At 38.4% G+C, this 15,414-nt stretch overlaps 1 protein-coding gene across 6 annotated transcripts in view; it reads left to right on the top strand.

Annotated features, from left to right (window-relative positions):
• Positions 1 to 15,414, top strand: part of CADPS2 (calcium dependent secretion activator 2) — a 324,748-nt gene that overhangs the window by 125,317 nt on the left and 184,017 nt on the right. For all 6 annotated transcript variants that reach the window (XM_049814057.1, XM_049814052.1, XM_049814053.1 and 3 more), the window contains exon 4: positions 10,730 to 10,810. In XM_049814057.1, coding sequence (XP_049670014.1) covers positions 10,730 to 10,810 — 81 coding nt within the window. The remainder of the gene's footprint in view (positions 1 to 10,729; positions 10,811 to 15,414) is intronic.

The following is a 15,414-nucleotide window of genomic DNA, read 5'->3' on the forward strand; positions in this document are numbered from 1 at the left end:
CTCAAATGTTATCATCCAAATACCTAGGCAAAAGTGATTTGTGTACCTTATTGAATTTTATGTATTTATTTACATACCACATGTCAAGATTTGGCCAAGAAGAGAAACAGATCTCTGAACTCTTGGAATTTAGGTTAGCAGAACACCAGTTTTAATTTCAGTTCAGTGATATAAAATAAAATGGAAAAAAATGTTTCATTTGGGCAATCAATGCAGAGCAATGATATGACAGTATGTTGCGGAAAAAACCATGCATATAAATTAGTGAAAATCCTTTTTGGGAAGCCCTACTCTATTCTCAGCTCATATCTATAAAGATATATATCTCTATCTCTATATAAAAAGAGTGCTGGGGTCTGTTCAAATCCAAATAGACAAACAAAAAACTCATTCTTTATTGTGCAAAGACATTTGCGTTACTTTTCCATGTGTCCTGTTCACAAAATATCAGTTCAAGTCAGTAGATGAAAATATGTAATAAAATATTGAAGACTGTAGTTTAATTTGAGCGAGGACAAATTTTGAACCTTTAATTTCATTTTCGATTTTCTTCAGTGAAGATAATATTAAATAGAAGATATATGTTGCATTTGAAGAATCCTTTGAAGCTCTTTTGAAAGATTGGATTATTCACTGCTGTTTGGGATGTCATTTTGGCTAAGGTTCTCTGGTGAGTTTAATCAAGTTAGCTGTTAATCAAAGGCATTTAACTTGTTAGAGTTTAAAAGGTTAATAGCAGTCAAATATGAAAGAAGATTGTTAGGGAAACAGTCATTGGAAAAAGTTGCATTGTACATCTGCACATTGCAGTGTGAAAGAAACTATTTCTTGCTAGAGGTTTTCTCATTAATACATGGTGTGTATTTAATTCTTCAAATGTCTTAGCACTTACATTATTGGCTAAGTACAGTGAAATTTTGACCTATGTACATGTGTTTTATGTGAAGTTTTGAGTGGAGTGGACTTAATACAAATTTTTTACTATTCCCATTACATATATTGTGATCAGCTTGAACACTGTATGTGCTTCATTTCCTGTTTATTTTCAAGTCTTATTGCCGGTTTTCCTGGGGGCTTTGGTATTGGTAGTCCCTGAGTAAACTCAAATCTAACTGTGAAAGATGACTTTTCAGCTGGTGCTGAAACTCTCAAAACTGTGCTTCTTATGTTTTCAAAGCTTGAATGTAAGGAAATGCCATATCAAAGTCTCAGCTTTGATTATTTTGGAAAATGCCAAGGTGTCCATCCAATGGTTGATTAAAAAAAAAAAAGTCCAAGATTTTAAAATCTTACCGTTTTCAGTTTTGTTTCTGAGAGCTTTGAATTTTTTTTTTATTCCATTGAATTAATGTAATCTTGACTTTAGATTTTGGGTTGGGTTTAATATTTTTATGATAAACATTTTTTACTATCAATACATAATCAGTATAATTAATGAGTACAATTAGTATAAATGGTCTCTTCTGCCACCTTACCCAGTCATACATATACAAATCAACATTGAAAACACATAAGCAGGTCCAGAAATTTAGGAAAATATTTCAGAGACCAAAACCTTCACCGTCTGAGATGATGCATGAATTTTTTGAGCTTCTGGGGTTGTACAGAGCTTGTGAGAAAATCCTGAGTGAGGTGTTATGGACTTATTGAAGATACACAGGTACAGCTTTTGAAAATATTGATTTGATTGGATTTTACTTTTTTATCCAACTGAAGCCACTGTAGGGTATTTGAATGTTGACTGGCCTTGCTTTTTATCTGCATTATTACTTGTTGTTAACAATATTGGCTACAGAGAAAGTGATATGCTAATTGCTTGCTCTGTTCATTTATACCTCCTCCATCCTAATTTCAATATTTATATTACTGTAAATTATGTGCTACTTCCCCCCCACCAAAAACTGAGAAAAAAAATAGTAGCAGTCGGTAAGAATTTCTATTAAAACAAATGAATTCAAACTGATGTTTAAGCTTTTTACTGGCACTGTGTTGCAGGCAAACTGAGTGATCAACTTGCCCAATTGTCTGAAAGGCCGTCTTGTGCTCTGCTAGAGCAAAATCGATACGAAAAGGCTGTGAGGCCTGATGGTGCATTGTGAAAAGTTGTTTGAACACTTCATATGGGCTTTGGACCTGTTAGCTTTTATAAGTCTAATTGCTGCAGACAAATTGAAAGTAGAAGTGCTTTCAGTGGTTGCTGAGTTTGTCTTTTGACTTAGAATTAACTGAAAATGTGTATACTGGTATTCCACAAGAGGAATAATTTCAAAAATAGGTGCTTTTTTCCTCCCTTTAGTTTAACCGTTAACAGATTTTCCCTCTCTGGCATCCTTCCTCTTAACGTTTCACTTTGATTCTGTGTTGCATATATTCTAAAACACATCTCTGAGTTTATTTGCCAGAACTAGCAATTTGTTTTTGGTTGTGTGTGTTGACTGGGAAAAGGAGCAAATTAGGAAGAGGAAGATTTAGGAACTGAGTTTTTAAAGTTTGTCTTTTGCAGAGTTCTGTGGGAAATCTGCAGGATTTCACCATCACAGGCAGGGTCAGCAATCAGCATAGCCATTTGCGTGATACCTGATAGGGACTTTGCGGGGTGCAGAGAACATGAGAGAGTTTATGAGAGAGTTTTTAAATACCATGTTATTAATCTGTTTTATGAAACTGAATTAATCCTCTGTATAATCTATACACAAGGAGGATAAAAGATTTTAGAATTGAAACTAAATGGCACAGCCTCCTCTGAAACAGAAGAGTGACTACATTTTCTTCCCTTTTACAGCTGTGTCTTTCTTGCTGTGAAATAGGAGGCAGAAGGTTTATGAAAAGGTCCGGTAGAAGCTATTGAGAAAGCTTCACACATCCTGCCCTTTAATCAAATCTGGTTTTTCTATCCTATGGGAAATGGAAGCAATTTACTTGTGGCACGATTTTGTTCTTCAGAAATTAAGTCCTGTTGAATTCAAGTCCAAAAGTGTCTGCTGTCACAGACTGGAGTTGGGCACTCTGTTTTCAGCCTGACTTGGAAATTGTTGATCCTCCTACTTTTACATATTTAGCTGCTAATCTTGGTTCACAAGCTTGGGAAATTTCGGGAAGCTCCACAGGCTGTTTGTGTTCACCGCACGGTAGCTCCTTAACGCTGCAGACACCTTTAATCTCTTCCCAGTCTGTTCCTTTAGAGCAACTCTGACTGTGTAAAGATAAGAATGGGAGAAAATTCTGCATGTCTTAGAGGCGGCAGGTCTGTCTGAAGCAAAACTCCTTTTTTTAGAGACAGAGATAGGAGTAGCAAGGACAATGGTCGAAAATATGGTGGTATTTGCATCTGCTACACCTACTGCCTGCTTGCTGCTTACTTGATTGACAACCAAAATTGAGCACTAGGAATTCTCTGCTCTTTGCTTTCTCTTCCAGCCTTGCTGCTGGATGCCATTAGTTACCTCCAGAAATACATTTCTTTCAGCATTATGTTATCACAACACTTTAAATACAAGCCCTTTATGCCATTTGGTGTATGTTAACAGTTTTTGCCTTGGCTGTCAGACAGTAGTGAGGGATGGACCCTGCAGGTTACCTCACGTGGCCATCCACAAATAATCTGTCAGCTCAGCAGGCCCCAGACTTGGTTATATGTGGCAAACAGTGGCTTTAAAGAAAAAATGACCATTACTGTTGCACAGAGTGAAAAGACTTTGAATTTTGTATTGCAGAAAGAAGAGCAAGTCCTGAAATATGTGTACTGTCAATTTAGTCATTAAATGTAGATAAATTTATATCGCTGTGGGCAGGTAAATGTAATTTCACATTGATGTTACTGTGAATTAGAAAGCTGCAGGGGAAGCTAACTGAACATTAATAAAATAGTCACTTAGAGGAACTACCAGTTAGTTTGATAACTTGTGAATGTAAAGAATCATAGAATCCTAGAATGGTTTGTGTTGGAAGGGACCTTACAGATCATCTAGTTCCAACCCCCCTGCCACAGGCAGGGACACCTTCCACTAGACCAGGTTGCTTATCCTGCCATCCAGCCTGGCCTTGGACACTTCCAGGGATGGGGCATCCACAGCTTCCCTGGGCAACCTGTTCCAGTGCCTCACCACCCTCACAGTCAAGAATCCTTACATCTAATTTAACATCTTAGATGTCCTTACATCTAATCTAAATCTACCCTCTTTCAGTTTAAAGCCATTATCCCTTCTTCTACCAAGAACAGTAACTTGCAGCAGGTCAGTACTCGTCCATACTCAAACTGGTCTTGTTTCTTGGGCATAGGGTATCTGACTTACTTTCTATCTAGAGGAATACAAATAAGTGCCATGGGCTTTAGTGCAGTACCTCTTGGCAGCATTAGTACCTTTTTTACCTTAAGTTGCTCTTGCACATTAACGAGATTATTTGCCAGTGTACCATTTTTCTTTTGCACCAAAATACACACATATGTTACAAACTTTTAAGAAATTTTTTAAGTTAGTATTTAAAGTATTTAAAGTTATTATTTAAGTATGAATCACAAAGTATACAGTCGTTTCCAACCTGTTAAAATATGGAAACATTCATTCATTCAGATGTATTTCTGTTCTGTGCTGTTTAGGCACACAAATTAAACAACAGTTTGTCAAGCAAGACATGCTGTTGATCCGAACAGCATGCTGTTGATCCGAACAGTGATTTTTAACTCTGATAAGCTTACAGTCTTTCTTAAATGAGCAAATAGTCTGAGGAGTGTAGACTCCATGCATACTCAAGACAGAGAGCAGCACAACCTGAAGATGAGTCTAAATGCTGAATCTGCTTTAGCCTCTGGTAGTGGCTGTTTGTAGCCTGACTGCTGCAAAGTTGATTTTTCGAAGGTTCATAATGTGGCCAGAGTTGAGCCGATTTTCACAGATGGGGCCCTGCTGAATTTCAGATCCTTACTTCAAAGCAAGATGGTGCTAGAGCTCTTTGACAAGATGGTCACCATTTTTCTTATTATGGATAAAGCAGTGTATTGTCTTCCCTGAACTCTTCAGAAAGAATGGAGTATTTTGGTTGAAATTCTTAAAGCAGAAATTTGGAGTAGAAAACTTAAGTCTGTCTTTTAGAAGTTGACACTTACATATAAGCAACTTAAAACATCCTCTTATAAGAACTGTTGGGCAACTTGCATATTGAGGATGTTCCCGCTCCATCTCTACTAATAAAGAAGTTTGTAATAAAAATGATTGCCCTTTTCAGAGTGAGAAAAAATAAAGGCAAATTCAAGCACTAATGAATAAAAACATTTCCGAATGAATAGCTTGATGCCTAGCGGTGGCAGGTTTATTTTAGAAAGCTGTTTTTACATAACAACATTGGGAAAAAAAAGATGATGAGCTACAACTTTTTTTTTTTTTTTTTTTTTTTTTTAATAAAAGGTAGCTTCTTATTCACAGAATCATAGAATGAATCACAGAATGAATCATAGAATCATAGGATGGTTTGGGTTGGAAGGGACCTTACAGATCATCTAGTTCCAAGTCTCCTGCCACAGGCAGGGACACCTTCCACTAGACCAGGTTGCTCAAAGCCCCATCCAACCTGGCCTTGGACGCTTCCAGGGATGGGGCATCCACAGCCTCTCTGGGCAACCCATTCCAGTGCCTCACCACCCTCACAGTGAAGAACTTCCTTACATCCAATCTAAATCTACCCTCTTTCAGTTTAAAGCCATTGCCCCTTGCCCTATCGCTACATGCCCTCATGAAAAGTCCCTCCCCATCTTTCCTGTAGCCCCCCTTTAGGTACTGGAAGGCTGCTGCAAGGTCTTCCTGGAGCCTTCTCTTCTCCAGGCTGAACAACCCCAACTCTCTCAGCCTGTCTTCATAGGGGAGATGCTCCAGCCCTCTGATCATCTTCATGGCCCTCCTCTGGACTCGCTCAAGCAGGTCCATGTCTTTCTTATGTTGAGGGCCTTGATCTAAGCATAGTCATTCATAACTACTGATTTTTCTGAAGAAGCTTTTAAAATCCAAACAATCATCTTTGCAGAAAGAAAGGGCACAAGTGATGCAGCTGTCTTATTCATGCTCCTGCTCAGTTGGAATTTTTTCTACTGAATGAACTAGCCCTTAAAAGGGGAGTCAGTGTCTTTGCCTAGGTTTTACAAGTTTTGGGGGCCAGATATAGGGGAAACATTGGTTTGTTTGGTCAGGACTTCTAATATATTATATACTGAAAACAGGTCTCTGCTGTCTGTAGAGTCTTCTGTAGTGAGGGCCTCTGCTACTAAAATATTGACTAATTGGTTATGTGACGTTTAAGCGACATGAGGAGCATCTCTAGTGTTGGTGCAGTGTCGTGGTTTAACCCCAGCCAGCAACTAAGCACCACGCAGCCGCTCACTCACTGCCCCTCATCCAGTGGGATGGGGGAGAGAGTCGGGAAAAGAAGTAAAACTCATGGTTTGAGATAAGAACTGTTTAATAAAACAGAAAGGAAGAAACTAATAATGATAATAACAATAAAATGACAATAATAATAATAATAAAAGGATTGGAATATACAAAACAAGTGATGCACAATGCAATTGCTCACCACCTGCCAACCGATGCCTAGTTAGTTCCCGAGCAGCGATCCCCCCAGCCCCACTCTGCCCAGTTATATACTGGGCATGACCTCACATGGTATGGAATACTCTTTTGGCCAGTTGGGGTCAGGTGTCCTGGCTGTGTCCCCTCCCAACTTCTTGTGCCCCTCCAGCCTTCTTGCTGGCTGGGCATGAGAAGCTGAAAAATCCTTGACTTAGTCTAAACACTACTGAGCAACAACTGAAAACATCAGTGTGTCATCAACATTCTTCTCATACTGAACCCAAAACATAACACTATACCAGCTACTAGGAAGACAATTAACTCTATCCCAGCCGAAAACAAGACATGCAGTCAGTAAATAGCTATGGTGTATAATTACTAATACTGCAGAAAGCTGAAATGTTTTTATTAAATAGAATTTATATGTTGTCCTGGTTTCAGCTGGGATAGAGTTAACTCTCTTCCTAATAGCTGGTACAGTGCTGTGTTTTGAGTTCAGTATGAGAAGAATGTTGGTAACACACTGATGTTTTCAGTTGTTGCTCAGTAGTGTTTAGACTATAGTCAAGGAGTTTTCAGCTTCTCATGCCCAGCCAGGGCACAAGAAGTTGGCACAGGACACAACCAGGGCACCTGACCCAAAGTGGCCCACAGGGTATTCCATACCATGGGATGTCACATCTAGTTTAGGAACTGGGGAGTGGGGGCAGGGAATCATTCGCTCGGGGACTGGCGGGGTGTCAGTCGGCGGGTGGTGAGCTATTGCCCTGCGCATCATTTGTACATTCCAATCCTTTTATTACTACTGTTGTCATTTTATTAGTGTTATCATTATCATTATTACTTTCTTCTTTTCTGTTCTATTAAACCATTCTTATCTCAACCCAGGAGTTTTACTTCTTTTCCTGACTCTCTCCCCTATCCCACTGGATAGGGGGGAGTGAGTGAGCGGCTGCGTGGTGCTTAGTTGCTGGCTGGGGTTAAACCATGACATATGTACCCTCTTTTAACATAATCTCTAAGGCTATAGCTTCTTTTTAAAAAAAACATGCCTTCATATTTAAGGGTGGGAAGCATTATGTGATGCCATGTAAATGCCAATTATTCTTAAAAAAAAAAACCACCACCCCCCTTTGCTTGAATTTTAAGTAATTAGTAATTAATGGGGGGTTTTAACCAAATTTCAGTTGCAATACTAAGAAGAATCTGAGTTGCTGTTCTGCAATGTTACATTTATATTGGTTTCTGTGCATAGTGTCATATGCTTTTCTAGTTTTTATGTAACAGTTTGAAAATTACTGCAATGCTTATCATAACTGTGTATTCCACAGATGTCTTGGGTATGGGTTTGATCCACGAATAAGGAATTAAAGAAAAGGGTACACGTAATGTTAACCTTTGTAACTGCTTCCCACCCATACAGTGGGTTGCATCAAGTAACTTCCCTATGTAAAAAAAGTAGACACAACTCAAAAATTCTAAAACCCACCTGCATTTTCAGGATCTACTCAGCCTTACTGTTGTTGTCTCTTCAGATTCAGTAGATATATAAAGTATGATTGATGACACATTCATAATCACTGACTGCTTTGCTTGCAAAGTTGTTTTTCATGCATTTTGTTGAATTTAGAATAAAAACAAGTAGAATGACCTTGCATGGAACATGATATCAAAGTTACTGTTTTTCTTATTGTCACTTCATTTTGCATGCTGCAAAAATACTAATATCAACAACTTCTTACTAGGACAGCTGTGAATGACCTACCAGTCATTCTTACCTTGGCTCTTTTTTATAAGTAAAGCAGCATTCTTTGGTGTTTCACCTCTTCAGCTTCTTTCCATACTTTACAAAACATCATTACATACATCCATTAACAAAACCATTAAAATATATAAGTATTTCAGGAAGAAGACTGAAGTTTAAAAATAAATAGGGAAATTGGCACATTTTTAAATACTCAAGTACGAACAGATAATGCATAGCAATGCATAGTTAAGGAAAAAATTCTAAGATTTACAAAACCAGGTTACACCTTCATTAACTTAAATGATCATTTAATGTGTTTTTTTAAATGGAAAAATAACTGACTATCAGTCTTTAAACAAAAGCTTTTGCCTCTTCAAATGAGTTCATAATAGAGGCAGTCATTTAAGTTGTGCCTTGACACAGGAAAAAGTTTTAGTTTCGTTCTTCTCTCCCATACCGTTCTTTTTGCAGAAATCAAAATTCAGTCATCAAAATTACCTTCAAGCATGTATTCTTCAAGCAATTGCCTGTCCTGGCATATATTATTAAAATAATGTTGACCTTCTTTTAGGCCAAAAAGGAAAACAAAATTGTATTTCATATTAGACTGAGTTTCGTACTGATTAAACAAAAATAATTGCAAAAATTATGTGGTTATAATACAAAGGAAAATCGAAGTTAGACATATTCATGGTGACAAGTTCAATAAGCAGTCTATTACTCTGTTAAGAAATGGAAGAATACAAATTCAGGAATTTACTTGAAATACTGTAATTGTATTGTGAAAATCTAAAATATTTGCTTTCATCAAGAACGCTCTTGCCATTTATGCTTACAGTTAAACTAGGAGCACATTTACTGACACATTTAGCAGGAGGATCCTTCCAGTCTGGAACATGATCCATCTTCTACTCTGTAGTTTAATCTTGAGCCTCTTTTGGGGACACCATCAGGTTTTGTTGTCTTGAGCCTCTTTTGGGGACACCATCAGGTTTTGTTGTCTTGCTTTCTGGTAGTTTGGATCAGTTTCTGCAAGGATCTTGTGAGACGCCATATTGCACAGGTGACAGATTGCATGTTCTGTCATCACTTCTATAGAAGCAGTGGAAAACTTTTCATCCTGTTGCTAAATGTGGTCAGATTTGCACTAAGCATAATACTGTAATTGACCTGTAAGCACTGGATAGTGTATTTTTAATTATTTCTTTTTTTAAATTGGATTTTGAAATTTAAAAATGCCTACTTTTCATGAGTGCTTTGGTTCAATAAGTTCTAACAGATTTATCTGAGGAGCATTGGAAAGGAGACGTGCTATGTATTTGGCCTGATGCACTGAATAGCAATCTTACTTAAAAAACATAGTTTAATGTATCGAATCATTTACCAAACTAATTACATGTTCTTTAGCTGAAGATCTCGTTTAATTAGAGGACCAATTTTTGCCAGTTTGCATCCCTAATCAATTTAAGGGTTTTTTTAGTGAAGAGCAATTTAGGTGTCCTTAAACCTTAGCCACATTCTAAATGCACTAGGGTCATATCAGCATGTTGCATCGTGTCTGTGATTAGCCCTAGGGACAGAGAGAGCCCTCCATTGGGACTCCGTCTTTGTCCTTGCTTGGCATTTATTCAGGTAAGAAGGCAAGTTGTGCCTGATCTTTTCTGGATGCATCATTCTTCTTCCTCTTAACCAGCTGTGCGGGTCAGTGTGTTGAGCTGAAGCCCCACTTCACCTACACTCATCCCCACCAACCTTAACAAGTGAACAGATGAAAAATTAGTTGGGGAGTCTCCTTTCTGTTGAGGACCGGCTGTTCCGTTGAGGTGCAGATACATGTCCTTCCCCTTTACCTCCCCGATGGAAGTCAGATGTTTAGTCATGACTATTCCCTAGGTATGAAAATATTGGAAGCTCAAAAATTGGATATGCCTTGATGTGAGCAGTTGGTCAATATTTGGGGAAAAGAGCTATGTGAGTGAAATACCATACTAAGAAGGCATAGCCATAGAGTTTTCTTTTCCTATACCTATATATTCCTATACAGGAACTCATCACACCAAATAGCAGGTTTCCTTGCAAACATTTTCTAAGGCAGTCTTGTCAGTCCAGTTTTCTTCTTCATGGAGAAATGTTTTCAGCTGCTATTTTCATAAGGAAATAATACTTCTTCTGTTTAGCCTGAGTATTAAAAACTCAAGGGAATGCTGGCTACCCTTCAGAGACCCTGACTACCATGGGTAACTGGTGGCCATTACATTTCTTTCACCTTGATAAGACTCAAAGCCATGTATTTTCTTAGTGTTTCACTGATTTTAAGACAAAAAGGATACAATTAATTTCTATTTTGTTTTTAACTACATTACTTGCTATAAAGTTAAAATATACTGTTTCTCACAGTTAACTTTATTTTTGTTCTCTACCCAAGTTGGACAATGGAGATGAGCAAGCAGCCCAGATCAGACGTGAACTAGATGGACGACTGCAATTGGCAGAACAAATGGCAAGGGTAAGCGGTTGCTTTCATGACCAAAACCATATCTTCCTCTGAGATTGAGTCGGATGATAGGTAGCATGTGTTTCCAGTTTCTGATTCTAAAATTAAATAGAAGATCATTTGAAAACAGTCTGACAGATGCATTTCTTTCTGCTCTGGAGTATCTGTGTCAACAGGGGTAGGAAGAAAGCAAAATTTGTTTTTGGAAAGGCATATGCGGTGTGATCCTACATTTTCTTCATCAGCAAGTCCAGTGGTGAAACAAAGGGTGTATTATTTGAACATTTGGGATTATGTATTTTAGAACTAAAATAAATCATGTTTTATATACACAAGTGCATTATGCCCTGCTTAGGGTATAACCATAATGTTTGTTTCTTACTACAGGCTATATGTGATATACTTTTAAAATGTATATATAATATAGCTTACATTTATAGATTAAGTCCAAGTTCATAATGGTTATATTAGTATTGCAAGTAAGAAACTATGAATAAGTCTTGTAGGTCAAATTAGTGATGATTGGGTAAATTATAAATTCTTTTTGTAAATTTTAGAAAGCCAAGCTTATTTTTCTCTCCTATAGCTTGCATTTTATTTCAGTGGACAGGATTATGCCCTTCTATATTAAATATCACAGGTGGGATTGGTATTGTCCCCAGCCATATCTTAGTATATGTGGGGGAAAGACTCCTTTGTCACAGAAAGGCAATCTCAAGTCTCTTCAACCTTCTGTGAAGCCTGCACTTATAACCCAAGTTGTCCAATAATCCTGTCTTTGCTCTGTTGCCTTCTTGCCTTTAGCTCAAAAGTTACAAAACATTGGAAGCATATGTGTTATACTGTGTGTGCAGAAAAAAGTATATTATATTAATATGATATTAACTGTAAAGCAGTTAAGATTTGCTTGTTTCTTTAAAAGGAAAAAATTATCATTTAGGTCTATGAACTTCATAAATAACAACATGGAGGTGTAATCTTCCTAAAATACAAAATTATGTCCATAACAGTTTCAAATTCATTTTAAAGCAAGTGAAAATTCTAAGCACTATTTAAACTGTGTAAATCTTGTTATTTCTGTTTCTAATGTGTATACAGTGCACAGCTGTAGATTTTTTTTAAAAGAAATATTTATTTATCCATTTTTTACCCAAACCATTACTTGAAAATTCTCATGATTGCCACAGTGTCGACTGCACAATTTTGCACAGAATAAGGAACTCCATGTCCTACATGGTACATCCAAGTCACAAATCAGAGTTTTCATACATCTTTTTACACTACTTAAAATGTAGCGCTTTTTTGTGGTGGACTTTGAGAGCTAGTCCTAATTCTAGCAGCTGTGAGAATTATTAAGCTCATTTAAGCCTAAGCAATCAATTGCTGCAAAATATGAACTTCATTCTCAGAGCTCAAAAGCAAGGTAAAAAGCTTTTTGATACTAGATTATGTATTCTAGCATCTTTGTTGGTAAAGAAAAGGATTTTCAGTGATTACCTGCCTGTGAGAATTATTAAACTGCAGTCTCAAAAGATGAGCACAGCTAAAGAGAAATCTCTGCATATAGCATTTTTTGTTGTTCTCGAGGTCTCATTTATGGTTCCTATAATATATTACTTGCTGATTTTACAAGTTCTTCATTATATATGAGAAGTTTATTTTAGCAGAAAGGATAATTTAGCCTATTTAATGGAAGCAAGAACCTTAGAAATACATTCATCTATGATGGAATAAAATCAGTGTGGAATTTGTGCATTTATTTGCCCATCTTTTAAAGTACTTGAAAGCAAAGTATGAATGACCTAATGGGCTTTTCCACCTATTCCACCTAAGGTAAACTTTTATGTGATCCTATGAAGAGACTGCCCAGTGTCTTTTCTCCTTGAGAAATGCATCCTGAAAATCCATTTTAGCACTCTCAGAAGGCAGACCTAAAGGCTAGTGTGTACATCAGCCTGGTCAGTGTCATGTCTGTCCCCAGGGTCTTTGTTTCAGGTTATATTCCAGTATGCTGCAGTCAGAGTTCCCAAAATTCCAGTGCTGCGCTGGGGGATGTGTTCTTCAGATGATCCGGGCTTTTCAAATCGAAGTGATTACATTCCTGTGCATGTGCACTAAAAAAATAGTGGGAAAACTCCACTATTCTTGTTGTGTCTCTAAATTATTTTAAATATTATGTGCTATAGCAATTTTTTACAAATCCACCATCTTAAAAAGCAAATTAAAGTTGGGGGGGGGGGGGGGGGGGATGGGGTGGGTGAAATTGGTAGCCCTGAAGAGTCTTTATGGAGGATCCTCACTCTTTTTTTGTGAAGGAGAGAAGTGGCTACAAACATTCAGCTTTTACAGAAATAAAGGCCTCCATGTGTTCTGATAGTCTTGTCTTAAATCATGGAAGATTATAGTCATAAGAAATATACAGCAAAAGGCATTGTAAAAAGTTTCCTTAGTTTTTACATTGGGGTGGAAGAAGCATCTGAACAAGAGGAAAGATCTTTTAAAAACATAATTACAGTCTGTCTTCTCTGTTGGCATATTGTTATTTGAATGATCCTCACAGGATAAGGTAGTTTTAACACTCTGAAGTGGGGGTTTTATTGCTAGAGCACCCTGAACCTTACCCTGGTTTTAGTTTCTTACTATAAATAACTTTTTTTCTTTTTTCTGTTTCAATCTGTAATATACTGGCTCTGTAATGAGCCAGAACACTGGACTTGCTGCAGGTGTTTTGGGTCACAGTCAACTTGCTTTTTGTGATTGAAACAGAATCAGCTGTAAAGGTTTTAATGTCAAACATTTTATGATACTCCTTATAAACAGCTAAGGAGAAAAAATTGTCTGGTTTAGGAGCAAGGTTCCTACCTTTGTAGACAATACATAGGGAACAGTGTTTGTTTCTCATTTATATGTAAAACATACCATTTCGGGTTTGTGTTTTCGGGGTTTTTGGTAGCAGGGGAGAGGCGTCAGGGCGGGCTGCTGTGAGAAGCTGCCAGAAGGTTCTTCCCCGGCTGGGAGTGGGCCCCGGCTCTGGCCCAGGCCGAGCCCGCCAGCGACGGCGGTAACACCTGAACAGAGCGAAGAGGGGGAACCTGCAGCAGAGAGGGGGTCGGGGTGGGAGAGGAGAGGAACCCCTCTGCAGACACCAGGGCAGTGAGGAAGGGGAGGAGGAGGCTGATGCCCCCGCAGCCCGCGGGGAGACAAGATGGCAGGCTGTCCCCCCCCAGCCCACGGAGGGCAGCGGGGGAGCAGGTGCCCACCTGCAGCCCGCGGGAAGGACTCCCCTTGGAGAAGTTGGTGGAGGACTGTCTCCCGCGGGAGGGAGGGAGGGAGGGAGGGACCCCACGGTGGAGCAGGGGCCGGGTGAGGAGTCCTCCCCCCGAGGAGAGGAGGAAGGAGCGGCAGAGACAAGGGGTGAGGAACCGACCCCAGCCCCCAGCCCCTGTTCCCCTGCGCCGCCGCGGAGGGAGAGAGAGAGAGAGAACCGGGAGTGGGGCTGAGGCGGGCGGCGGGGAAGGTCTTCTAAGGTTTGGGGTTGCTTCTCGTTATCCTTGGTTTGATTTGGTTGGTAACAAAAGAAATTGAGTTTGTTTCTTCCCCAACTTGAGCCGTGACCGTAAGTGGTGAGTGATCCCTCCCTGTCCTTGTCTTGACCCACAAGCGTTTCTTTATGTTTTCTCCTCCTCATCCCACGAGGCTGGGGGGGGGAAGAGTGAGCAAGCAGCTTTGTGATGCTTTGTTGCCGGCTGGGCTTAAACCATGACACATAAATTTTAGAATAATTTACATTTTTGTTTAATCTTGAGTGACTTATTCTCCCAAGCTGCCCTCTATTTAATATCAGGAGAAACTGTGTGTAAAAATGGCTCTGTATGCGTTCATATATGCACTATACACGTTTATACGTTCCCTCTGTTATAATCACAATATTTATACGCTACTGTCTAACTCCTACAGAGGAAAAAAGTAATTTTTAAGTTCTAACATGTTTAAAATAATACTATGTGTAACAATTTGGCATTAGTTTCAAAATGAATGGCCTGTTATTAAAAACAGAAACAATGATAGGAATTTCATGTCATGGTTGTAGTTTAACAGCTTCATGTTAGAATCATGAATGTGATTGAGTTATTTTTGGTAGCATGGGAAATGGATGAAGTAACAAAATTATTAGTGGACCATTCATTTTGTCAATTTATAAGCTACTGGAAAGTAACATTAAAGGTATATTGTCATTTGATGTGCTTGAAACGTGTATTGGAAACATCTAATGTGTACGTATTCAGCCTGGGTTTATGGTTAAATGACTGGGGGGAGGGGCAAAATGATCTGGTTTTACAAATGCCCCTTTATTTTTTTAATGTGTTCAAAGGGATGTTTTGTCTGCTATATTTGAGGAATATGATGGAATTCTTAATTCAAATTACATTTCTTCTTGTCAAAATTAACTACATTTATGGGATGGGATTAGCCTTTCCATTACAGTTTTGAAGATACAAAAATAGATAGACACTGGAATTAAGACTTTTTTTTAAATCACATATCTCTTAACTGAGAGCAAATCAGTAAATTAACATGACATCTAATATGGCATGATTTTTTTTTTCCTCTCTAAC

The sequence above is a fragment of the Accipiter gentilis genome, chromosome 11 (genome assembly GCF_929443795.1).
Source record: "Accipiter gentilis chromosome 11, bAccGen1.1, whole genome shotgun sequence".
In the NCBI taxonomy this organism is placed as follows: domain Eukaryota; kingdom Metazoa; phylum Chordata; class Aves; order Accipitriformes; family Accipitridae; genus Astur; species Astur gentilis.